The sequence below is a fragment of the Scomber japonicus genome, chromosome 2 (assembly GCF_027409825.1).
Source record: "Scomber japonicus isolate fScoJap1 chromosome 2, fScoJap1.pri, whole genome shotgun sequence".
NCBI lineage: Eukaryota > Metazoa > Chordata > Actinopteri > Scombriformes > Scombridae > Scomber > Scomber japonicus.
Genome location: NC_070579.1, coordinates 5,558,097 through 5,585,351, shown reverse-complemented (window position 1 = coordinate 5,585,351; position 27,255 = coordinate 5,558,097). Strand labels below are relative to the sequence as shown.

At 40.9% G+C, this 27,255-nt stretch overlaps 1 protein-coding gene across 1 annotated transcript; it reads left to right on the top strand.

Annotated features, from left to right (window-relative positions):
• Positions 1-1,783: 1,783 nt before the first annotated feature.
• On the top strand, positions 1,784-25,036 carry gpr179 (G protein-coupled receptor 179). Its single transcript, XM_053330974.1, has 12 exons — positions 1,784-2,745; positions 3,656-3,764; positions 10,102-10,198; positions 11,450-11,670; positions 13,052-13,120; positions 17,474-17,583; positions 18,891-19,129; positions 19,967-20,105; positions 20,189-20,291; positions 20,973-21,119; positions 21,524-23,795; positions 24,288-25,036. Exons 1-12 carry the CDS (start codon positions 1,784-1,786, stop codon positions 25,034-25,036), a joined length of 5,217 nt encoding a protein of 1,738 aa, XP_053186949.1.
• Positions 25,037-27,255: the final 2,219 nt, after the last annotated feature.

Below are 27,255 nucleotides of genomic sequence, written 5' to 3'. Positions count from 1 at the left end.
CACACCACACGCACACCACACACAGTATTATGCCTTATTGTCTTCCTCAGACTCGACTGCAGCACCTTCGATGTTCTGCAGTGAAATCTCAGGGTGGGAGGTGGGAGGTGGGAGTGGTGTGTGTGTGTGTGTGCGTGTGTGTATTGGAAAGGGGGGTGGGGGGGGGGGGTGATTCTCAGAAACTGGTTGCCATGGCCACCAAAACAAGGATCCTTGCCTGCATCACTCCTCCCAGCGATCATGCTTCACTTTGGTCTCTCTTATCTCTCGCTCTGTCTTCCCCCCTTTTTTCTCTCTCTCTCATGCCTCTCATGCAGCATCTCTTGCTCATCCAGACTTTGGTGCACGTAGACACACACACACACATACACACACTAACACACACATGCATACAAACACAAAAACGGTGTATGCTTAAGTGCACATCCCTGCACACACACTCACACAAGTAGGGGAATTCCCTGACATTGCAAAAACCACCAAACGATTATAAAATCCAAATTCTTGTTGATTTTATATCTTTAATATGTCAACACACGCTGCATCTATAATCTCCTCCAGTGTGTGTATGTGTTTGTGTGTGTGTGTGCGCACGTGTTTTTGTTACCCTATTGGGATCTTTTCCAGGATAAACACCAACCTTGTCCTCATGGAGATCAAATTCTGGTCCTAATGAAGCAAAACGTCATTTCTGAGGTCCTGTTTAGGGTTAAGGTGTGGACTGAGGTTATTATTGGGATATGTGCATAAACTTCTCTCTGTGTGTGTGTGTGTGTGTGTGTGTGTGTGTGTGTGCGCAATAAAATAGCATCCAGTCAAGCCCATCCACTCAGTGCAGGAGGGGTTAATCCATCTATTCATCCATCCAGCCAGCGAGAGGATTCTTGATGGATGCCCAAATGCAGCAGAGCTTAACCCTCATCTCTAACTGACTGCATCATCCCCTCCTCTCTCCTCTGTGAACACACACACACACACACACACACACACACAAACACACGCACGTAACAGATGTACCACTCTCATCACCTTTCAGCACTGGTGAGCTACCCTGTCGATACGTAGGAAGGAGACACAGGGTGAATGAAGCGGAGGGAGGAGAGGAGGGAGTGATGGTAGAGAGGGGAGGGTGGGGGTGAGGGAGGGAGGGAGGGCGGAGAGGATGGACGAGCATCACAAGCCTCAGTCAGATGGGCTGGAAGCTCTTTGGAGCAACAGATAGCACAGCGGGATACAGAAGAAGGAGAAGAAAGAGGAGAAAAGAAAAAAAGGGAGAAATCTGCTCTCCTCTCTCCTCCTCCCACCTGACACGGGGATCCCCCAACTTTAAGGCTTTTCCCTCTTCCTCCTCCTCCTCTCCACCTCCTCCTCCTCTCTGCGACTGTAAACAGCAGAAACGGGGACTGGGTGGACCGCAGGCTGTAGACACCGGACGGACTGCGGAGATGCGGGGAATGCCCCCTGCGTCCTCCGCCTCCCACCACCTCCAGCAGCACCACCGAGGACATGCAGGTTTAATGATAGCTTCATGTAAGTGCGTGTGCGAGTGCATGAGGGCGCGTGCATGTGACCGTGCGTCGCCTAGATGGAGCCGTGCGCTCCCAGTCTGAGTGAGACACCTGCTGCTGCTGCGGAGCCTCTAAAGTCCAAACCTCCGCCAACATGTGACATTTCTTTCTCCTCAAAGGAAATACAAAGGGCCCAAGAGCCAAACTGAGACGGTGTAGTAGGTGTGTGACCCCCTCCTCTTCCTCCTCCTCCTCTTCACCACAGTGAATCCAGGATGGGACCTGTTTGGCTTCTTCTTCTTCCTCTGCTCCCATCCCTCCTCACAGCACAGGTGACTCCAGAATTCGCATCAGGAGTCACAGCGGAGGCGGATAACAGCACTGACTCTTTATCAAACAGCACAGAGACTTCAGACAACTCCACCAACCCCTCCACCACTCCCTCCAGCAACCCCTCCAGCAACCCCACCACTCCCTCCAGCCCCCCTGAGCCTTCTGAGTTTGCTGTGACGCCTTCACAAGCTCCCGCAGAGGAGGATGATTGGTCACCAGCTGAGACCTTTTTATACACTGGAGACCCTTCCACACTGGAAGAGGCCCGCTGCTCACGGACGTACAGCCTAATAAAGCAGACCGGACCCCTGCCCAGCAGCTTCAGTGTCCCTCTCAGGCCAGCAATGGATGCTGTGGCCAACACCGCCAACTTCCTCAACATGATCTTCCAGGCCAGTGACCTGCGTGAGAGCACGGTTGAGGAGGACATGGAGTGGTACCACGCTCTGGTCCGTGCTCTCCTGGAGGCCGACGTGCTCATCCAGCATGCCCTGTTCACCTTTGATGCTGACCCAGCTGCTCTGGTGCCACAGCTGGTGCTCCACGCCACCCGAAACCCCACAGCCAAGGTTCAGACCATCATACTCCAGGACTTATCCAAGGCGTGGGATATGCTGCATCCTCCGGCACCGGCCCCTGATGACAGCTGGTTCAGAAGCTTTAAATTCCCAGAGTCAAACCAGCCGCTGGCAGGCCTGTCCAAGCGGGTGCTCCTCAATGACCTCAGCACCTTGGACACGCCCAAGTGGGGGCAGGGCGACAGCTATGTGACCAATCGCAGTGGGGTGCGTTGGGCCAGTGCCCCCTTCCTGGAATGTGAAGATGGACGATTCTTGCCCAACTGGATGCTCACCCTGTCCACGTCCTTCTATGGCCTCAAACCTGACCTGACACCTGAGTTCAGGTAAGGGCCTAAACACACACACACACTTAGACACACTACTACAAGTCCAGAGAAGGTGTCTCATGCTCAAAATTTAGGTGGAAGGTGAAGTTGGAAGTGATTATGTGACCAATTTCAGGCGGTCTTGGGTCGTTGGTATTGATAGTGTCACATGGACAAACAAGAGTGTACCGGCTGTGTTGTCAACAAGCTGAGATAAGCAGGAATACAACTAAAGAAACTGTTATTTGCATGAAGTGTTGTATTGGATAGGCAATATACTGCTGTCCAATATGTGTCAATAATGTGTAGAATTGGTCTTAGCAGATACTGTCTGAGTTTAGGATGACTCAGTTGTTTGAATGCAACATTTTGGTGGGAAACTCATTATTTATTGACTACATTGTGAAGCTTTTAAAACTGTGACTCCATTTTGGCTAAATTTCAAGCTTTTCACTGAAGTTGCGTCAAGCTTTTTCCTTTTTCCTGCTAATAAAACATCATTAATATTAGAAAAGCATTTTAGAAATACTTGGTTGCAAGTCTAAAAATAAACCCTTTTATCTGTAAGTCCCTTTAAACGGGTCGGAGCTTTGAAACTGATTACAGTGGTATTTGTACTTCACCATCCTTTCTAGTTCTGTGTTGGCCCCTGTGACCTTTCCTGTGGCACTCTGGAGAAAAGTTTTGTAACCATTTGGAATAATAAAAAGTGTTTTGAATCAGCAGAGTTTAATTAAATCTGATATTTAAAAGGGAATCCACTTAAAGGCCATGCAGGTTTTTATAGATGAAATGTCTTTTCGGAGCCACTCTTGATTCTCCTCTCAGACACATATTTGTGTGTGTGTGTGTGTGTGTGTGTGTGTGTGTGTGCGTGTGCGTGTGTGTGTGTTTGTGTTTGTGTGAATGTGTGTGTGTTCCCGTACAGAGGTGTGGTTCGCGTGGATGTCAACATTCAGGGCATCGACTTGGACCAATGTACAACAGGCAACAGCTGGTTTGGTGATACACACCAGTGCAACCGCACCACCATGGAGGTAAATGAAATACTAAACCAAAAAAGAAAACATTTGACATTTTTGTTGACTATTTAGCTTTTTTTAACTGACATTTTATCAGCATCTCTTACCAGGGAAACCCCCAAACTGACAGCCCTGCCTGCAGAAAGTCTGTTTGAGATGATTTATCTTTGTGAATAAGCTTGTTCTGTGATAAGCATCAATAAAACAAAGCAGTGTTCAAGGCTCACACTGAGACACAAGATTGTTGAAATTGCACTAATCTTTCTTAAGACATCCCAGGCTGTTCATCTTTTTTGTCAATAGATGGTTTATTATAGTAAAGTTAGAATATATATTACATCCTATATATTATTCATAGATTATTATATAATTGTTATATTGATCTGGCCCACTTGAGATCAAATTGGGCTGTTTGTGGCCCTTAAACTTAAACAAGTTTGACACCCCTGATTTAGTCTGTTTAGGATCCCACTGCCCAGCTACAGAGGAACCAATGATTAATAACTATAGTCACACAATTAGCTGGTTTATTGCCTCTGCTGGAGAGGTTATGTTTGTTTGTTATTTAGCAGAATATCTCTAAAACTATTGGAGAGATTTCTAGATAGCTGAATTAAATGTGGTGAAAGGTTAAGGCTACAGGACAAAAACACGAGTGGCAGATTTAAGTCCAGCACTGATCAGCAGCTCCACGTAGCCATCTTTATGTGTTTGTTATGCTACAGGAGGGACTCTGAGGTCGGTTGGTCAGTCAGACTGAAATATATCAGCAACTACTGGATGGATTATCATAAAATTTGGTGTGGTTTTAAAATGTCCCCAGACAATGAATCTTAAGGATTTTGGTGATCCTAGAACTTTGTATTCAGCCCCACAAGCAGGTTGATCTGATTATGTCATATGTTATGTGTGCATGGCATATGCCGTATCGTCTTATCATGCAGATCCCTCCATAGCAGTTCTAGTATAAAACAAACAACACATTAACAAAGCAACACATACTGCAACACATCACAACCACCAATTACATATACTGTTGCACATTGCATTAATTGCATTACATTAATTGCACATATTACACAACCGGCGATGAGAACCGGCAACATATTACACAACCCCCTCACGTCATACCATGAATCTATTGCACAATCCCTTGTCTCATATCAAAAATCTATTACACAACCTCTCCTGTCATATCATGAATCTAATGCAGAACCCTGCAGCTTGAAGGCACATTTCAAATCATAAGTCAGATAGGCGCCACTGAGTTTTTAAAACGTTGGCGTTTACATTGAGGTACTCTGTATCGTCTTCCAGAGGGTAAGAATATGAGATGGATCAGACACTACTCTCTGTGCTTGCCTGAGAACAGACTGCTCATATGTTTACTACAGGGACTGGTGTTCATTTCTCCTCATCACCTTCATGTCAGTCTGTACGAGATCAGCAAGCTTAAATTTTAAGTCTACTGAGACACTGCCATACCATGCTGTCATCCCAAACCTGACTATGATAGAATAAAAACACAATCCTTTGATCCACCCCAGGCACGCCTGTGTAAAAAGTATAATCTCTGCTGTAAACGAGAACTCAAACTTTCATCAAGGGCCTTCCAGCGGAAGGTGTTGTCCAGGTGAATGCCGAGGTACTTGTCTATGAAGATCATCAGTCATCCACGTCAAGGTTATCCATAGAGAGTTGAAGGGACTTGATTGTAGATATTTAAAGTATGTCCAACAAACAGCGTGGAAGTGTTGCCTCACCTGAGAAGTGAGTATTATCATCGTTAATAAAACTGTCCCACACAGCATCAGGTTTAAATCTCACAGGGTAATTTCCTATATTTTCTCTTTTAGGGATTCATTGTAAAAGATTGATTGTTGAAAGTTGAAGAAAATAGGGAATGATATGTCATAAAGTTGGGCCTGAGTTAGGGTTAGGGTTAGTTCTCCTGACGGTGACTTCATAGTACATACTGTACTGTACCTTAGATTAATGAGCCAGCAGGGTGCCCCCTTTTTATGCAATACCAAATCACTTCCAGCCTAATGACCTCATCTGTTAATTATTCAGATGAAACAACAATCATTTTTGGCTTAACTCTTTCTGCTTCCAGTGATGGAGACAGGTTTGATTATGAATTAAAAATGTTTAAGTAAAACATTCGATTTCCTTTTAGAAACATCTCCTAAATGTGAGACAGTAGTAGTTTCTTGTTAGAACAGATGCCTGATGTTTTGCCTACTGAAAGCTATTTCTGTCTATTGTACAACTAATCAGAGCAAATGATAGTAACATCATATTTAATAAAAGCTAACTACCCGGCTACATGCACAATGTACTGTACAGAGAAAGAAACATTACCACAAAAATGGTGACATGCATGTATGACATCAGTGATCCATATAAATGCACAGCTTCTTACAATCTTTGGGAAAAACATGAAGGTAACCACTTCTAGTTACTGCTACCATAACTTCTGTACCGACTGACACGAAGGAGAAAATGGCAATTCAGTCTGACATTTTAGGTCAAACTTTCCTCATTACGAACTTTTTTTAAAAGAGTGGCTGAATAGAAGAGTTGTCCAAACTTGAGATGATTATTTTTGTGATCTTTTTAAAGAATACAACTGTTGATGTTCTGTTGATGGAAAGAAGTCTTTACAGGATATGGATTGCAATTTTCAAATTTTTTTCTTATTGTCAACAAATCTCCCGAGCAGAGCCAAATCAACAATTAACTGATCTACTAACTAGTATTGTGTGTTTATCCAAAGCCTGATGTATCTTAGTTTGGTAAGAAATGGCTACAAAGACTAATAATATTTGATTTTTAGTCTCAGGAGAGTAGTTCTGTGTAAAGCAGACACACTGAGCATGTGCAGTAACACTGTTCTGTTAGCTTCACTAGCTTGTTGTGGTACATATCACAACCTCTTTACTTTTGTACTACATTGATAATGGTTCATTGATCATTTTTGTACAATAGTGGAGGTTTATGACACAGAGGAACAAGAGATATCAGACTTTGGATAACTTAAAAAAGTTCTGAAAGCACTCAGAAAAAAACATAAATATGAACATCTACACTTCTTTGACAATTGGACAAACTGATGAAGATTGTGATGTGCCAACAAAAGCTCCAGATCATATCAGAACATGTAGTCTCAACATATTGGACGTGTTGCCAGAATCTGTGTAGATGCACCACAACTCAGTTTACTCCCACTACATGTAAATACCGTCTCAACTTTGGACAAGCTGTTTAAACGGTCATGTTTCTGACTTTTAGTTACGTCACAAAAATACACTCTAAACTGTTTGCGACCTCTCAAAATGGTTTAAGCCCTTAGTTTTTTGCCTTTTATCCTTCGCTCAAGCTTTCACCCGTTCACACTTCCACTCTTCTGTCTGCTGCCCCATCACCAACCCCCCTCGACCCCTACCTCTCTCTTTCTGCGGTAGTCTCCCTTTTCCCTGCCGGCCTGTCTGTTCAGACCCAATCCTCTACCTCTCATCTCAGTCGTCTATTTAAAGATGGCAGTGCTGGGTGGCGGGTTGCGGGATGATCTGATGGATTATGGCGATAATCCAGCCTGCTGACATACTTCCCCTTTATGCATCACACTCACAGAGGTCTGAAACATAAAAGGAGAACAGTCCTAAAAATCCCCAAATCCAGAAGGCACCCTTTGTCCCGTCCTGTCTTACCTGACTTAGAGGATTCAAACCCATTGGCTGAGCTGAGCCGGTACTGGGTCGCCTGCTTTCTCCTGTCCTGTTTGGTCCTGTCCTTTCTTAACATGTCTTGTTTGGTTTCTTCTCGTCTTCACATCACATCCCATATCGTCTCATATCCTGTGTTGTCATGTCTCCTTGCATCTCCTCCGCAATTTACACAAGTGTGATGTGGAAGCCTGAACCCTCCAGTTCACAAACACTGAGAATGGACTTTACTGTGAAGGAGGCTGGGTATCATTTAAAAAATTACGATACCAGTACCAATCCAAATACCCTTAAAGTGATACAATACCAATTGAGTATTTTATTCGATACCCATCATGTGAACAGAAGCATTAAATTGCGACTTCACCACCACAGGCAGGTTGTAGCTGCTGTGACAGTGGGCCAATCACATGTTGCATTAAAACGAAGAATGCTGCCGTTGATACCTTAAATCGAGTACCGATATCCAGCCCTAGACATGAGTCAGTTCCATTTTTGACATTGAAGATATTTGTTTAAACCTCCTGTTGTCTTGCTATTGACCATGCAACATTTTTCGGATCTTGGGTCAAAATGGACCCGGTCTGGTTTGACTGTTTATAAAACATACGGTATAAATTATCATCCAATTACATGTAAGTCCTTTTTAGCCAACTCCATTCCAATTTATAAGCACAGGTTTTATTCATTCTTTTGGAAATTATGGTCAATAGACCTCAATGAATGAGTTCAATGAAATTATAACTCGTTTTTGAGTTAATGCCTGTTGGGCCTACTGGGTCACATTTGACCCGATGATCAAACCTTGGAAGTTGTGGTCAAGCAGCATATGCAGTTCAACTACTGGGGTGCTCATTTGATGTAATTTTAAGGACTAGGTATTTATATCTTTTTTTATTAAATTATGTCAGACACAAAGTATTTTTATACATATTAAAACATGTCTTGGGGGAATCTTCAATTTAGATTTCACACCCTTTCATTCCTTTTGCAACAATATAAAACTAGTTTGTACTAGTTTGTACTTTCCACTGATAATGAACTGTTTGCTAAAGCTTTTGCATACTTTAGAGTCAGCAGAATATGTGCTGAAAACAGTGAAAGTACAATCAGACATTCGGTTACAAGAGCTGACTGATTAAAGAGTTTATATTTCTTAAATTAATACAAAACCACTTCAGAATCAGTAATGTTTCAACATCTAAATACATGTATGTATAATATGCATGTATAATATATGTAAAGGTGGAAGAATTTCAGATTGTAGAGATGTCAGCAGAAACCACCTTAACATGAAAATATGCAGCAGTTATTCAGACATAAGAACAGATGCAAGACTCAGGTTTGATGCTAAATATAATGTTTGGCTCAAGTAATATTTTTTGTAATCTTTTGATGTAAACAACAGGATTCGAGGCAGCCATGAAACTGTAAAATGTTTGCAGTGACGTTCTGACCCGTGGTTTAAACTTAAACATGACAGATGATTGAATCCAATGATTTACTACGACGCTCTGTTGAATCGAGATCGAGCGGCCGTGAAGAGAATTAAGTTGACCGTTGTGTTTAATCCATATCACATTAATGTTCAGCCCATGCCATTAGGTCTTTGAGCATCTGATAACGGTTGTGGGTTTGTATATATATATATATGTGAGGCCAGTGTGTGTGTTTGTGTGTATGTTTGTGTTTGAGTGTGTGTGTGTGTGTGTGTGTGTTTGGGACGGGATTTCTCTAGAAAAGGATAATGCTCTCAGTGGAGGTTTTATGTGTCCATTTAGCTTTTAACTTAGATTAACACACAGAGCATCCAAGTGTGTGTGTGTGTGTGTGTGTGTGTGTGTGTGTGTGTGTGTGTGTGTTTGTGTTTGCGTGGTTATCTCTTCCGACTGGCTAAATTGAATCTAGCATCAGAGGGAAATAGAGTGAGAGAGAGAGTAATGTGACCCTGTTTTTAACCTTTATTCACTCAGGTACTATGAGCTTCACAGCGCTGGCAGAAAAAGCATCTCACAGTTAAACGTTAAGACCACAGACCTGAGACCACCCAGACCATCTGCGGTCTGCTGCTGTTGACGTGTTCAGGACATCAGACACTCCTATTTGGTTATTTTAGGCATTGTGTAATTTGGCATTTTTATCGTACGATTGTAATGTAGGTGCCACCATGTCTGATCATCAATCAATCAAATATTTAACACCATTTGTGCAGGTTAGTAATGTTCAAAAAGCTTTTGAGATGATTAACAAGCTGATAATTACAGTAAACCAATATAAACAGTAAAGCAAATTGAGAGAAGTTTCAAAAAAGTATTCATCAATAAAGCAGACAAAAGAAGTTAGGGAGCCAGACTGGTGACCTTTGTTACATGTCTTTCATGTCATCTATCATCTCTACTCTATTGCTCTAATAGAGGCAAACATTCCCCCAAATAATGCTATATATAATATAATATATAATATAATAAAAACATAAACAATAGAAATAGAAAGAAAACTAACAATTGAGCATTTTATTAACTATTTGTTCCTATTGTTATTCCTCAAAGGATAAGAAGTGAAAACGTAAAATAACATGACAACAATAAGACACTTAAGCTGAATTCTCTTTCTGTTTCTTCCAGTGTGTACCAGTTCCAGGCCAGGGCTTTCGGCTGGGTCAATACTGCTGCCGCTGTAGAGAGGGATACTACAACCCTGACATAGTCATTCAGGACCCAGGTAAGTCAATCTCAGACCACAGCTGGTTGAAAAACTAAGTATAACTAACTAAATTAATAACTAACCAATAGAAAGCTTCAGTTCTCATGAGGTTACTTCAACATTTGGTCTTTTAAGTTCTGTAGACTGATTACTGTCCATTTAGTCAAACCCAAGATTCAGACATGACTCAATGGATGGCGGTGTTGGTCAACCACTTTGTTCCAGTTTGAAATATCTCATCAACTCATAAATGGATTGACATGAAGTTAGGGTTAGGGTTAGGGTTCCTCTTCGGACATTCAAAGTCCGAAGAGAATGAATCCTGTTGACTTTGGTGATTCTCTAGCACAACATGAGATAGACATTTTTACTTTCATCAAAATATGAACTACTGGATGGATAAGTTTTCTTTTGACTGTCTGTCATGAGGCATCACCAACAAGTCAGAGTTTTCACTTATCCAGTGTAATATCTCAACATGTACTTGATGAATTGACACCAGTTACTGTAAAGACATGTATGGTACTTTTCCCAACCGCCACTGAGTAGTTCCCAGTTCTCATCAGTGCAGATGGCACCCTGTAAGAGCTGCTACTGTGGCAACATGGACACGATCCCTCACTAGCTTCCCACCTCTTAACCCTTATATTTATTTTCAAGCCAGAAACCACCCAGATTTTGGGGTGTTGGGCAAAAATATACTCTTATCCCACTTCTGCATCTTTAGGGATATTTAAACAAAGATGAACTTTTAGAGATATTTTATGATGATTTTCATGATTCATGCTGCTGTATGTTCTATCACAGTAAGTAGCACAGATGGACCCAAAAAGGCAGACAGTCTCAGACAAAAAGGGCACTTTATTGGCTAAAAGCAAGAATAAACACCTCAAAAGAAAAACACAGGCAACACTGGCAAAATAACTCGGTACAAAAACTACACAGGACAAAACATCGCACTAACAGAGAGACTCGGACAAAAACTGAACTGAAAACCAAAACCTATATAGACATGGGGTAATAACTAAACAAGACACAGGTGAGTGAAACAAGACAGGTGAAACACGAGGCAATCAACTAAAGCAGGGGAAACACAGGAAGTAAAACTAACAAAATACACAAAGGGAGAACAACTTCAAAATAAAACATGAGCTATAACAGGATATGACAATGTTCTGTATGTAGGTTTGGAGATGTAAGTCACATTTACATGAGATCTTAAATGGGTTTTTGTGTAGGTGTAGATACATGTGTCTGTGTGTGATGCAGATGGCGGACCTGTGAACGAGAGTGAGAGCAGCACTCTGTGTTTCCCGGCGATGCCCATCTGTCTTCCATGCTGGCCAGGCTGTAAGAGTTGTCAGGATGGCACCCCCTGCTGGGTGCAAGAAGACTGGCTTCTGAGGGCCGGCGTGCTGGCCGTCCAAGGCATCTTCATGCTCCTCATCTTTGTCAGTATGCTGGTGGCCTACCAGCATCGTAGGAACCGGGTGAGTGAGGTCTTTTGGCTTAGGGGTAGGGTCTTTGTATGGATGGGGTTTAGACGGGGAGAGGTCAGTAAGGTGGTCCAGCCATGACACATGTTGTTATAAATTATGCTCTGTATGTTTTTTGTCTTTTTATATCATTGTTAAAGTCCAACTGAAATTAAAAGCCTTTTTTGTCTACTACAGCGTTTATGTTAATCACGTGTCCTATTTTCTTCTTTGAGGGAAAAAACAAACCAAAAGGGAGAATTTTAAATTATTTAATTATTAATCAGGATGTTGATCATTTTGATTAAATACTGTTCTGCTTATGTAACTGGAGTTCTTATTTCTATACAACAAACCAAATCTTCTATGAAGTGATAACACTTCATTCTGTCATAGGCAGAACCAACGGTCACACTAAGCCTGATTGCATCCTGATACACAACACAAGAGAGACAGACTCTAAACAACAACCTGCATTAGCTTTCCTGCTAAAGTCTCTTTCTTATCTAATTTACATGAACACGTCTTCAGAAGACATCAGATTTCCTTTATTGTCACAGTATAATGTTAAAAACCATACAATGAAATTTGGGGTGCTACTCTTGTAAAAGTGCTGCAAGTTAAAAACACACCCACACAATAATAAATACTGAATAAAAACAGTAAATGTAGCAATTAAAAACTGTAAGAGTTGTCCTCCATTGTCTTGTCATGCACCTTAGCTTGTTGAATGAGCCACCAAACAAACATTTACCAGGGAAAAGTCAATTTGCAGACTAGATAGCAAATTAGTTGCTCAGCTGCAGCACATTAAACAGCATGTACATGTACCTGCTAATGTAACTTTGGACCCATAAGGTGCTGGTTTGGTCCTCTGTTAGTGACACACTGTCCATACATGACTTTTAGCTACAGCAGTTTGTTCACTTTGTCTCTGATCTGTACGGTGTAGCATCAGTAGCCTGCCAGCTGCTGTCAATCAAACACAGACACTAAGTAGTGTAACAATAAGAGGGAAATATGTGATTATACGAAGCTAAAGTCATTATTTAGTCAATTAATGATGGTTATTCTGGTTAGTTTTGTAATTTCAGGTATATTATGTCTTTTCCCTCTTTGTGTTTCCTGTTGAGCTGTGGTGGAAGTATAGTAACAAAAAGAGACTTTGGCTCTAAGAACACTGTAACGTTGAAACATAGAAGACTTGATTTGACTCATTTGGACGCTGAGGCTTCATATTAGCTCCAGATCCACTTTTGAATACATTTTTTAACAGAAGGAGGACTGTGGATTTTGTTCTCCGTCACTTACTTTGTAAGTACATTAAGAAGGGACCAACAACATAACTTCTTATAACTTTCTAACTGTGCTTTCTCTTCATCTCCTCCGTCCTCAGAGGATCCGAGCGTCCGGCCTCCTGCTGCTGGAGACGATCTTGTTTGGCTCTCTGCTCCTCTACTTCCCGGTGAGTGTCTGACCGAGCAGGCTGGCTGAGTGTGTCGCAGATTAGAGACTCTTTACAGATCACTGCACAGCACAGCGCCGCAGATTATATTATAATGGACAATTTGTGGGAGGGTGAATGGGGTGAGGGTGTGTGTGTGTGTAAGTGGAAATGAGGTAGGTGAGTTTTCATAACATCTCTCTGCTCCAGTGATAGATTATCAATCAATCTTTAGATTTATTTTACCAATTAAAGAGCGATTAAGAAACGCCAACCATGACTTTTTATCCATTTATCTGAAAGTGTTGGTTGATGTGAGCCCGTCCTGCTGACTCTGATGTGATTCAGTGTGTGTGTGCAGAGCTGGTGCTGTACAGGCAGTCATTGATCATTTGTCTAATGTGATGTGTGAACGTCTTAATGGATCGGTCTTATGGCAGCAGAGACTGATGATATATAAATGTTTTCTAATGTTTTTATTCAATTATGACAGAACCATTATGGAAAGAGCATAACACCATATACAGCAACCTGCCGTTGCCCCCTCAAGACATGATTGACACAACTGTCAAAAAGCTGTTACTTTAAGAGACTGAAGAAGATGTTAGATGGTATATTCAAAGTGTAAGAAAGGGCTTTGGTGAAATTTAAAGGTGAACTGCAGCCCACGTGACTGACAGTAGTTCTGAAACCATAAAGTCTCAGAAGAAAGGTCACGGGTCACTCTGTCATCTCAGTGGGGCTTCATTGCAGTCGGTCGGTGTCCATTTGATCTACAAACAGGTGACCTGGTGGATGTGTTGTTTGGTGTGTACAGGATGGATGGCTATACTGCTGAAACTTCTACTCTGTGCATTCATTTTTATTTTTATAGTTAGTTAATGAGGGGCTCTACTGGAATCTGTTTTCTAACCCTAACCCTAAGCCAGTTAAAAACTCCTTATTTATTTATACTGGTCCTTTATGTAACCCCCCAGTTCAGCCTCTGTCTGAAACAGGTTGTTTTAGCTCCTGACTCTTTGAGGCTCCCCTCCTGATGCAGCATTTTTACATATGTTCATACCAGGTTTCTGAACTATGACCATGTTTAGCATACAAAATGACATCATAACAGTATATAAATAACAGAAAATCACAAAAAGCTTTAACATTGATATCATCAATCAAAAGGATTGAAGAGAGCAACGTCGTATTTCTGCTGGCTATGCAGTGTGCACACATTCACACCAGCTTGAACAAATACAAAAGCCTATTCTTCACTAAAGCTGCTGCCCCACATTCATTTTAACCCATAAATGCCACTTATATCCTTTATTTTTTTAATATGTGTCACATTAATAGGACCTGGAGCTGAAATTGCTTTTCAGTCTAAGAGTATTTAGCATCATTTGGGCTTAATACCAAATAAAATGTAATACAACTCTCACGCAACAAAGGCAGCAGAATTTGTGGATAAAGCACATTAAAAGTTATGATGTCCTCGTGTGGTACTATCAAAACTTTTTTTTGCCAGTGAAGGAAGTCGTGGTGAATATAAATCATTATACTCCCTTTGTAGGGTTTTCTGTGATTTGTAAAATATTGGCAACTCAACTAGGAGGATTAACAGCCATTGAACTGGAAAATAGATTTTTAAAAATCCAATATTTTGGCAGCCTGCGTGAGTATTTAGGACACTCCTACTGTGAGGTGTCCTTATTATCCAACCTGCCAATATGTTTTGTCCCTTGTTCCCCGTAGTTTGTATTTAGTAGACAAGATGAATAACCTGCTGAGAAAGGTCATGTGTCATGTATGAACAGAGCTTGGGTTTGTAGCTTTCGTTCTCCTCAAGACCCAGAATCAATATGAAATCCCAACATTTAATCCTTTGTCATAGCTAAAAACAGACAACTTGTGTGTCACACTGTCATCTCATAATTACTCTAAATCTCTGCTGGTAAAAGTGCATTTTGTGATTTTATGATGATTATATGGAAAATACTAAACATTTAGATCAATGTAGCTCTGAATCCAAGTGTAGTACAGCTGCTGTCTTCACCAGGCTGCTACTTTTTAGGGATGCATTACAAGGTTACAGGGAGTAAGTATTTGATAGCTAAAATATTTAAATTGTAATATTCCTTTAAATGAACTTATTGGTTTTACCTCTTACCAGGTTTTTACCCATTTCTGTGCACAAACCCAAGAAGACTGTACTCAAAATTACTGTTCACAACCCTGGTTTCATTTGAAAGGTAACTCATCCAATTCTACAAGCAAAGTGAAAATAAGTATAGGTGATCCTGAGTTTAAAAAGTTAAGGGAAGATTCATCCTGTGGAGACAATGAAGCTCTGGTCAATCTTGTAAAAATTGCTGGTGGCACTACAGGAAAGATCAGGGGATCGCTAAAGTTAAGGAACTGATGTTAGAGCCATGTGCCACACTGTAACAGCAGTGGTTCTCAACCTTGGGGTCAGAACCTCTAAAAGGGGTCAATGGATTATTCTCCGAGGTTGAGAGATGATATGACAGGATAGGACAACAGAAAAAAATATACCTCTGATACACAACATTGTTTTTTCCCCCCAAGTTTCCCTCTCATTTCTGTTTATTGTGAATATTGTGAATTCCTGTATTTTATCTCCTTAAATATCTTAATGTCATCAAAAAAATGAAAAAAGTTCTTTCATTACAATAATTGGGATTGGGGTTTGACAGAACAGTGGCATGGCACTCTGGTTCCACCAATAGAGGAGAAATGTCACTGTGGCTAATGTTAAGATGGCTGTTGATGGACAGTTAACATTTCAGCTGGATGGTTATTAAAACACAACATCTCCTTTTCTTTTCTAACATGTGTTGAACACAGAAGACATAATGTGGGTGGGGAGGTTTTCAAGTTGTTTTAACAGCACTTTTGGCGGTAACAAGGGTTATATATGAGTAATGGAATGACTTAGACTTATTGCTGTTATAAGAATACGGTTTAGACCTGCCCTATGTGTAAAGAGCCTTGAGATTACTTTTTCTGTGATTTGGCGCTATATAAATAAAAACTGACTGATTGACATTAATGAATTAATTGCTGTTGAGTAGTAAGTAAAGTAATGTCATGACTTTTTTCAAATGTAAAGTACAAGTACCTCAAAATTGTACTTAGGCAGTACTTGATTAAATGTACTTACCTGTAGTTACTTTCCACCACTGCCCAACACTGCCTGGTAGTGGTGCTAAATATAAATTATAGGAACTTGATCGTTCATTTAGTCAGTTTATTGTATTCATTATATTAAAATATCAGTTAAACTAACAAATGAACTACCAAACCTACAAAACCTAAAGAGCACCATTCCTCCCATTTCCATTGAGGTTATTGGGCTCCACCCACTATCAGTAGGTTTACCTCAACCAATCAGATTACTTCTTCCTCTAGTTAAGTCACGCCCATAACAAAGATCCCAAGGGTAGCCCATTTCTGCTGATTAAAACCGTCTTCCTCCGACGTCCGCACATTGTCTCTGATTCTATATGTATTCAATCTGAGCAGTTTATCCTTTATGAGTGGTTTGAACACAGCGGCGAGTATTTGCATTCACATTTTAGGCTTTAGTTGATGCTCTTATCCAGAGTGACTGACACTGACTGTCACAGTGGAATGAGCTTAATTCCTGGATTACAGTCATCCACTCTACAGACGCTGTTTCATACTGAACGCAGCAACCTGTTGTTGGATGTGACTGAAAGTATTAAGAATGAAAATAAAAAGGAAAATCAAACATGAGTCTTTTCGAGCTGATATGACATGTTTTAATATTATTCATATGCAGGAAAACTGTCTGTAGTATGATGGTGAAATTTGTGGTGTCAGCAGCAGTTTCACTTGTAGTAATGTTAGTAGTAGTAGGCAGTATTAGTGCTGGTGCCAGCAGTATCTGTACTGCTCGTAGTTTTAACAGAGTCAACCAAAGTCATAGCTATAGTATCAGCAGAAGGATCTATAGTAGTAGTTGTTGTACTGATAGTAGTCTAAAGGCAAACTGAACAAACCTGTTTTAAGTTTTTGGACTTTTCTCTTTCTACTGTCTGTTAGTAGTAGTAATAGATTTATTTAGCTATAATAATTATATTTTATTTTTCCTTTTCATTTATTTAAACAGCCAAAAAATCTTGTTGAGATTAAAAGAGAGAGATTAAAAAAGAGAGACGGAAATACAAACAACATAATCAGATGAAAACAACTGTCAGAAAACAACAAACAAGTGAGCACAGCAGCAAAATATTCAGTTTATATGCAATAAAAGAGTAAAGACAAAATCTAGAAAAGGCACAGTTATAGCAGTTTGTTGTCGACACTGTTGCTGTTTGGCTTCATCGTCTCTGTGCTCTGCAGGTCTTCATCATGTACTTCAGGCCGAGCACCTTCAGGTGTATCCTGCTCCGTTGGGTCCGAATGTTGGGCTTCTCCATCGTCTACGGCACCGTCACACTGAAAATGTACAGGTAGGTTTGGGCAGATTTACTCTTTACTTTTATTTTTCTGTAACACTACCTTATATTATTTATTTCTTATTATGGGGCGGCTGTGGGCAGGAGGTAGAGCCGTCGTCCTCCAATTGGAAGATTGGTGGTTCGATTCCCAGCTCCTCCAATCCATATGTCGACGTGTCCTTGGGCAAGACACTTAACCCCAAATTGCTCCCGTTGCTGTGCCAACGGTGTATGAATGTGAATGAATGGTTAAATTCCCCCTGATGAGCAGGTTGGCACCCTGCGTGGTAGCCCCTGCCATCAGTGTATGAATGTGTGTGAAAGGGTAATATGACATGTGATGTAAAGCGCTTTGAGTGGTGACAGACATAAATGTTATGATCTACAGTCAGTTGACATTAAACAAAAAATCAAATCTCTATCAACTTCATAAAAATTAATATTTGTGTCTTAAATATAGACCAGTAATTCCTTTTTCGGGCTGCACAGAAAATATCAAATGTTTTAATCAATACGTTTTTGCAGTTATAGAAACTAAACATATATCAAATTGAAACATGTTCAAACCTGCTTGTTGAATCTTGGAAAAACACAACCGGTTTTAAGATAATCAGACTAGTTAATTTGTTATTCTCAGATTTGTTTTGATTTTAAGGTCTGTGGTCTTTTGAATCTTTCTACTTTAAGTCTGCTGCTTTTTGCTTTTTTTGCCCTTCCCACCTTTTTCACCCTATAACAGTGGTGGAAGATGTGATCTTGTGCTTTACTGAAATAAAAATACCAATAAAACAATGTAAAAATACTCCTTTACAAGTAAAAGTCCTGCAAGTATTAGCAGCAAAATGTAGTTAAAGTATTAAAGTAAGCAGCATGTTACTGTTGTAGCTGCTGGAGGTGGAGCTGGTTTACACTACTTTATATACAGTTAGCTTGTTTGGTCCAGTGGTTCCCATCCCTATGTTGGGAACCATGTGAGAACTTTGGAGGGAAAAATCTGAAATGTGAGCCGACTACACACTGCTTTTTGATAAGACATCCACTGGTTTCATCTTTAACAATGTCTTATATTTTAAAAGTTTTTTATATTAACCATTGTGTCAAATCTTCATCTGAAAAGTAACTAAAGCTGCCAAATAAATGTAGTGGAGTAGAAAGTACAATATTTCCCTTTGAAGTATAAAGTAGCATCACATGGAAATACTACAGTAAAGTAAAAGTATCTCAAAATTATACTTAACTACAGTACAAAATACCCTGAGGATGTTTTGATTCATCATTTTGTCTTCATTATCCAAATCTTGATCCTTGCCTCTTCACAGGGTCCTGAAGGTGTTCCTCTCACGAACAGCCCAGAGGATGCCCTACATGTCCAGCCTCCACTTGCTGAGGATTCTGGGAGTGATGCTGATGACGGTCAGCTGGTTCCTGTGTGCGTGGACGGTGGGTGTCCTGCAGAACCGTGACAGGAACATCCCAGTGTTCATCACAACCAACACAACGGATGGTCAGGGCTTCAACCTGTGCTACCTGGACCGCTGGGACTACATGATGGCCGTGGGTAAGTGGCAGCGAAAGTGAAGCCTTAGCACTTGAAAGAAAGACAGTGTCCATTTCACTCCACAACGTTATTTAATGTTTGGTTTTATCATTTAATTTGGTTACAAATAAACCAAGATGTTCACTAACTGCAGACAACTGAGTCTCTGTGAGCATCTTAATGAATTCTATAAAACTTTAAGAAGTTAACACAATTTCCTCATAGATTTTGACTTTGGATTATGCTCAACTATTCATTACACAAAAGCCATTATTAACTTGATTGAAACAGCATCAACATGGAAAAATCCTGAAAAAGCTTGGAAAATAAAGTTGATTACAGTTTGGGTCCTATTTTTGTTGTTTTAGTCATAATTCCATATAAATTCTAATAATGATAACAATTGTACTCACCAAAGTTAACTGCTGAGATCTGAGACTGTAACAGTGTACATGTAACATTGCTACTACAAGCTCTTACAAAGCAAGAAGCAGGGCTCAGACAGGTTGTAAACAGGAATTCAGCTTCATTATCTAAACCACTTTATTTAGAGATAAAATCAGAAGTGAACGCACTTAAAAATGTCTGTAATTGTGTATGTGTGTGTGTGTATGATGCTAATACTTATGTAGATCAAAACTGAATCAGTAAATCATGGTAATACTCCAAAGTGGTATTAAACAAGAATGCACCTGTCAAAGTATGTCCTTCGCTGACTTCAGTTTTACTTCTGACTACCTTAGTTGACAGTTTAAACACTATTTAGCATTTCATCAGTATTAGCAATGATAGAAATCCATTAAACTTAAATAAATTTAAGACATCATTGTAATCTTACCTTTCTTTCTCCTGCCACAGCGGAGCTTCTGTTCCTGTGCTGGGGCAGCTCTCTGTGGACTGCCGTCAGACCGGTCCCCTCAGCCTTCCACGAACCTCGCTACATGGGCATCGCCATCCACAACGAGCTACTTCTGTCCTCCATGTTCCACTTATTACGGTAAACAACGAATGCCCTCACCCTCAGCATTATACAAACGTGACACTGAGGTCGGACAATTTTATGTTTTCTGTGTCCTTCAGGTTTACCTTCCCTTCTCTCCATCCTGATTGGATGCTGCTGCTGTCTTTCACACACACCCATGTGACCATCACTGTGACACTCGCCCTGCTCTTCATCCCCAAGGTAAATCAGTTGTATGGTGGAACAATGGGTCGTATTAGTCAACAGGTAGTCAACTGATCAGATGAGTAATAGTCTTGTTGAATAATGTTATCAGTATGCATAAAAATCCAGTGGTAGTGAGTGTACAGTGTCACTTCTTTGTTCCTATTTGTACCTAATATTCAGGTGACACAGTACATGAATTAGAATGTATGTGTCATATTTTATAATCACATTAATTGAAGTGATGGTATTATAGGTACTGTTGTTGTGTCATATTCAGGTGTTAACATTTCTTGTAACAGTAAAGCTGTTTTATTTCTGATGAAAAACTTTAAAAGCTGAATTACAACCACAACATGTCTTCAGCATTATGTTGTGCCTTCTGCACCCTTTGCCGAAAACCAAACAGACTATTTCCAGAAGGTGAAAATGTATCTGACACTGACCGTCTCCTGCTGTGTGATACATGTGTTAAATGGTTGATTCTCTGGATAACGTCTGAAGTTCATGTGTGAAAACGGCTTAAGATTCAGTTCCTTCCTTCTCTAGTTTCATCAACTAGAGTCAATGGATCACAAAATCCCATTGGATTAATCTTGGATAGAGTTCTGCTATCATTAGAAAATGTTCTCTGCTACATTTTTGTTTACATATGTGACTTATTTACTTACAAGTTATATGTTTCTGTATTTTTCACAGTTTCTATATGTGTCCAAGCCTGTGAAAGAGGAGATTGCAGCAGAGGTGTATGAAGATGAGGTGGACATGCGGCGATCCGGCTCATACCTCAACAGCAGTTTCCACTCTGTTTGGAGTGAGCCCGGTGTGGACCCGGATGACTTTCGGGTAAACTCACTTGTCCCCTCAGAACGATGTTATCACTTTGCATTGGGACATAATTTACAAAAGGTGGAAGAAATTCCAAATGTCACATTTAAATAAAGAATATAAATGTCCCTTAATTTCAGTTATGACCACATGTAGACTCACTTAAACAGATCTTAAATGTATTATAATTTAAATAATAAATTACAAGTAATTACTCACAATCAACAGTAGAATAAACAAATGTTATATGACCTTTCTCCACCCTTTACCCTTTTCTTATCCTAAACTGTGCTGTTCTTACATACACATGTGCCTTTTACCTTTCCTCTGACTTGTTACTCTCCATGTCTTTTCCTCTCCTCAATTATTTCCACCATTCCCTCAATCCCTCTATCAATTCCACCCTTCTTCATATACACCAGGAAGAACTGAAGAAGTTATATGCCCAGTTAGAAGTCCACAAGACCAAGAAGATGACTGCAAACAACCCTCATCTGTCAAAGAAGCGAAGTTCTCGATGTACATTGGGGAGATCCATAATTAGACGAATTGTTGAGATACCAGAAAGCATGAGCCGGCAGTGCAGCCGTGAGGAGAAAGATGGTTCCTTCCGCAGTAGAAGTGTGCATATGTCTGATTCCTTTAGGAGGTCCCCAGATACTGTCAGTATCAGTTACAGAAGTTCAATTGCGTCACGATCACCATCCATTCGCAAGTCCCAAAGTGATTATCACTATGTCAGAGAAAGAGACTCCTCCAGACGTGACTCCTCCAGGCGTGGCTCCATTTTAAAGCCCAACTCCGTAAAGAGATCCTCCCAGCGATCTGAGACAGACTCCTTAGACATCCCACCAGGGGTCTGTAAGTCAGTCAGTGCCCAAAACCTGACAATCGATACCAATCTTCTGCATCCCGATCACACCAGGCTTCATAAGTCCTGGAGTCTGACTTCAACTAACAGCCCTTCTATGGAGAACATAGCAAAGATGAACAGATCCAGCACAGTGCTGAACAAGTCCAGGCAGAGCATCTCCATTAGTGACCAGACCAGGAGTGCTCTCCAGTCAGAGTCATTTGACAAGGCTGAGGTCTGTCCTTGGGAGTTAGAGCATGAACAATCAGGGGACAAGAACCAGAAACATGTCACTTATGCAAATTCCCAGGATGGTGAGCAAGAAAGGTCATCATCCCCAGTTGCGCTGATCTGTCCTTGGGAATATTTGCCACCTGTAGAAAAAACTCCTTCAGTGGAAAGGAGTGAAACTGACTCTCCCAAACCACAGGCTCCTGTGTCAGCAAGTGCGCCAGCCTCTCCAAGACCAAAGGTCACAAAAGATCAGCGTGTCTTCTCCTTCCGGACAACCTCCACTAAGTGGCTCTCTGTGAAATCAATTATGGGATCCATGGATTCAGTCAGCAGGTCCAGCAGGGAGGGAAATTTAAATATAGAGGATTCTGTTTCACAAAAAAGTCAGGATAGTGCTTCCACAACACCGAGGTTAGGAACATCTAATAGACGTCCAAGCGTGGAAAAGAGGTCACTTCAGAAAAGAAGTTTGACATTAACAGATGGAAAACCATGCCTTGTGAAGCAAAATGCAGTAAGACTGTCCTCTGTGGATTCCTCAGAAAGAAGTCCAAGAAGGCTTGTGATTGTCAAATCTGCCATCTATCCCTCGGACACGGATGATATGCAAAAAGATGGCACATATGAAAATGTGTTTTTATCAAGGCAGAACAGCAAACGTAGTAGTATTACTTCCTGGGACACTGGCAGCACTTCGAGGACTCCTTCAACTCGCAGAAGAAGTAGTCGAATCACACCAGTTCGTACTATTTCTCATGCAGATATATGTCCATGGGAAGGACCTGGTACTCTACAGCAAGGAGAGGGACCAAGGAAGCAGCAGAGCGTTAAAGCAGATGTCTGCCCTTGGGATTCACAAGTATCTGAACGAACTAATCTATGTCCATGGGAAGATCAAGCTAGTGTGAGAAGTCAAGGAAGTGGTCGTAGTGAAATGTGTCCTTGGGATTCACAAGATGTTCCGGTTGTTGCTCATGCTACCTTGTCCAGAAATCCACGGAAACCGTCTTTGACACCTACAATAGATATATGTCCCTGGGATACTACAGAAAACCCCTCAACTTCAGAGAAACAAGATGAATATTCTAATGTTTGTCCGTGGGATATTCAGGACAAGGCTGACGTTGTATATGAAAACCTAAATCGTTCGGGCAGAAAGGGATCGCTGACAGTGCCCTTACTACATGAAGTTATAAAATCTGCTGTCTCTCCCAGTACACCAAAAGGAAGTTTAAGAAGTGAGCAACTTCCCCAAACAAAATCACCTGCCATGCATTTGGAGAGACAAGTGCCCAAGACAGTAGAAAGTTGTCCATGGGAGTTCCCAGATCCACCTAAATTGGAAAATATTTGTCCATGGGAAGAGGGAAACACACAGCCAACAAATACAGGCTCACCTTCACAAATGACTATCAAGGCAGATGTTTGTCCCTGGGATTCAGGACATCAAGACAAACCAGAAGACTCACAAAAAGGTGTCTTGCCTGTGGAAGGTGTATCAGTACAGAGAGAGGCTACTGATGCAAGAGTAAATGTATGCCCCTGGGATACTGAGCAGCCTGAAAAAATTGTAGCTACCAAGATTTTGTCACAAGGAACAGAAAGACAGGCAGATGTTTGTCCTTGGGAAACTGGTGGACCAGACCCAGGAAAGACAGAGGCCTCCAAAGAGAGTTATATAAGGCAAAATACAGCTCACACCAATGTTTGTCCATGGGAGACGGGGGGAGAAGAAGCAGGCACAGGAAATTCCCGGGAAAATGTTTGTCCATGGGACACAGATGCCCCAAAAATTGTTCAACAGCAAGACAGCACTAGGATAGGTGTTTGTCCGTGGGAGACAGATGAACCAAAGGCTCAGAAAAACCAAGATAGCGCTCGGGCAGATGTTTGTCCATGGGACACAGATGGGCCGAAAGTTCTACAAAAGCAAGATAGCGCTCGGGCAGATGTTTGTCCATGGGACACAGATGCACCGAAAGTTCTGCAAAAGCAAGACAGTGCTCGGGCAGATGTTTGTCCATGGGACACAGATGCACCGAAAGTTCTGCAAAAGCAAGATAGTGCTCGGGCAGATGTTTGTCCATGGGACACAGATGCACCAAAAGTTCTGCAAAAGCAAGATAGTGCTCGGGCAGATGTTTGTCCATGGGACACAGATCAGCCGAAAGTTCTACAAAAGCAAGATAGCGCTCGGGCAGATGTTTGTCCATGGGACACAGATGCACCAAAAGTTCTGCAAAAGCAAGATAGTGCTCGGGCAGATGTTTGTCCATGGGACACAGATCAGCCGAAAGTTCTACAAAAGCAAGATAGTGCTCGGGCAGATGTTTGTCCATGGGACACAGATCAGCCGAAAGTTCTGCAAAAGCAAGACAGTGCTCGGGCAGATGTTTGTCCATGGGACACAGATCAGCCGAAAGTTCTACAAAAGCAAGATAGCGCTCGGGCAAGTGTTTGTCCATGGGACACAGAAGAGCCAGCAGTTGTCCAAAAACAAGACAGGGCTGCAACAGAGGTTTGCCCCTGGGAAACTACAGATCCACAAACGTCAAGTGAAAGCAGGCCTGATAATCTGAAGAGTGACAAAGATGATGTCACAGAGAACCAGGAGCCTCTCTACGTCGAAGAAGCTCGAGCAGATATCAGCACAGAGGAGACAGATGAAGCTAAAGAAAACATAGCCCTGGGCCGGCGTGACGTTATGTGTTCCTGGGACAGATCTGGTTCATTCACAGATAATGCCTCAGACGTTTTCACATGGGAGCCAGAGAATATTCCTGAAGAAGACGAAGACGACGATGCAGAATTTGCTGCTGAGGCCCTCGTGTTCCCACCTGACTTGTGACCTAAACCTATCTAGTATTTACTTTCACTTCCCTCTAAATTGGGAGAAGGTGAACTAACCATTTTGGAAGACCATTTTGGTAGTGCTCAAGTGATGGTCAGGGGAACTTTTTGTTTTTTACTTCAGACTGCTGGCTCAGCTCAGCTGGAAAAGCTGAAAACCCTTTCTGATGGTGAATTACTTGGGCTCATGAAGGGTAGAAGCTAGAGCCATGTTATTACAGGTTGGACTGCTTATTTTTGCCGCTGTCCACTGAGAAGCCTGTAGTAGAGGCATGATGAGGTGGACACTGTAAGTTGTGCAAACCTGACTAAAAACTTTTCTTTTTACTGAAGCACATATGTCAGACTCATTATGTCCCTCGATGATCTAGCAATGAACTACGAACATTTCTTGGTTGATAGAAGGGCATCTAAGACATTTAGATGAAGTCCTTTTTCTTCCTGCTTCTACCCCCCGTTTTAAATTAAAATGTTTTTGTGTCTTTGTATGTTTTTAGGTGACAGTTTGCCATGTATGTATGTATGTTGGACCTATGGCTGGGGTGAATATGTCACAAAACCTAAACTAAGCAGGTTCACAGTGCTAATACACAATCAGCACGGGACACAACAGATGGAACTCTTAACCAGCATACACCAGATAAATTCAGTCTTATTTTGTTCTTTTGTGGAAATAATATTTTCAAAGTAGAAGAAAGTGCAAGTGTAAAGTAGCGCAGCCAGGAAATTAAAATTTCAATCAATAATTAATGAGTGATAAAACTATGCATACATATTTGCTAGAAGGAAATTTTGATATTTTTCAACCTGGACCCTATATTTCCCATCTTTTTGTGTCTAAGTGACTAATAAGGACAACAACTGGTCCAGTACTGAGCAAGTACTGAGTTAGCAACCACTGCACGTCCATTAAAATGCTAATTTTCACCACTGACACGCTGAACATTATAGAAAGGACCAGACTGAGTAATCAAAGTAATCAAGGAAAAGTCTCATTTTGAAATCTCACAAGAGTTGAGTTGTTGTTGAAATCAGCCACATATTCAGCTATGGCTTGGTTAGATGTTTTCTGTATGGTCATTTTTATAATTTTGTCAGACACTACAAAAACATTCACATTTAGTGTACGTACATTGACAGGGTGTTATTTCCCCATAGGATTACATTGCAACTTATTTGCTCTCATTCAATAATTTTAAATACTGTTGTCTTCATTAGTCATATAGACACAAAATGATGGTAAAGTAGCGTCCAGGTTGAAAAGCTGAAGTTTCCCTTTAAGTGACTGATTTCATGCCTAAATGCACATTAACACTAACACAACTCTCCCTTTTGATTCAGTCATAATAATAATAATAAAAATAATAAAAAGGCAAAAATGTGCATAATTTACCATAAACTCAGTCTCACAGCCTACAATTTCTACTCTAGAGAGTGGAGTGAAAATTGCATAATCTCTTTATTTCTGAACATAGAAAGTGATGTCATTGCTTATTATATGGATGCAATGCCCTAGACACCAACTTCACCAAAATGGGACAATGTGATTAGAAACTCTGTTAAAAAAAACAGATTAAATGTTGAATGTTAAATTGATGGATACTGTATCCTTTGAAGATCTGATCTGACCTGATCTAATATGACTAGTGGAGGTTAGCCCTAATTTCAGTAAACTGCAGAAGGTTACATCGCTATGGATACTCCCCTTTAATTGGTAAGCTTAACAACTACAAGTTTGGGTTTTGGTTGAACACATTTTTTTTGCAGGGATAACAGTATCATCATCATCATTGAAAGATACAGTGGTTACGTCTTTAAGTTTTACAATAATATTTACAAATATGACTTTCCTTCTTAATGACCCATTTTGTATGCAGAGGGACGATAACACTGAAGAAACAACTCAAAGTCATAATTACGTGAACATGTCTTATGACTCTTAGTCTTAAGGTGTATTATACAAACTTCCATGCCTATATTTATACTCTGGGGCTCTACTGGAATATGTTTGCATGATCTCCAGTTAAAAACTCCTTGTTTATCTTATACTGGCTCTTTATGCAGCCCCTCAGTTCAGCCTCTGTCTGAAACAGGCTGTTTTTTGCTCCTGTCTCTTTAAGGCCCCTCGTCCTCGTCCTGATGAGTTCACTCTGCTCTGATTGGACAGCTTTCTGCGACTCCAGAGGCAACGTAAACAAATAGTAGTTGTAGGATTTA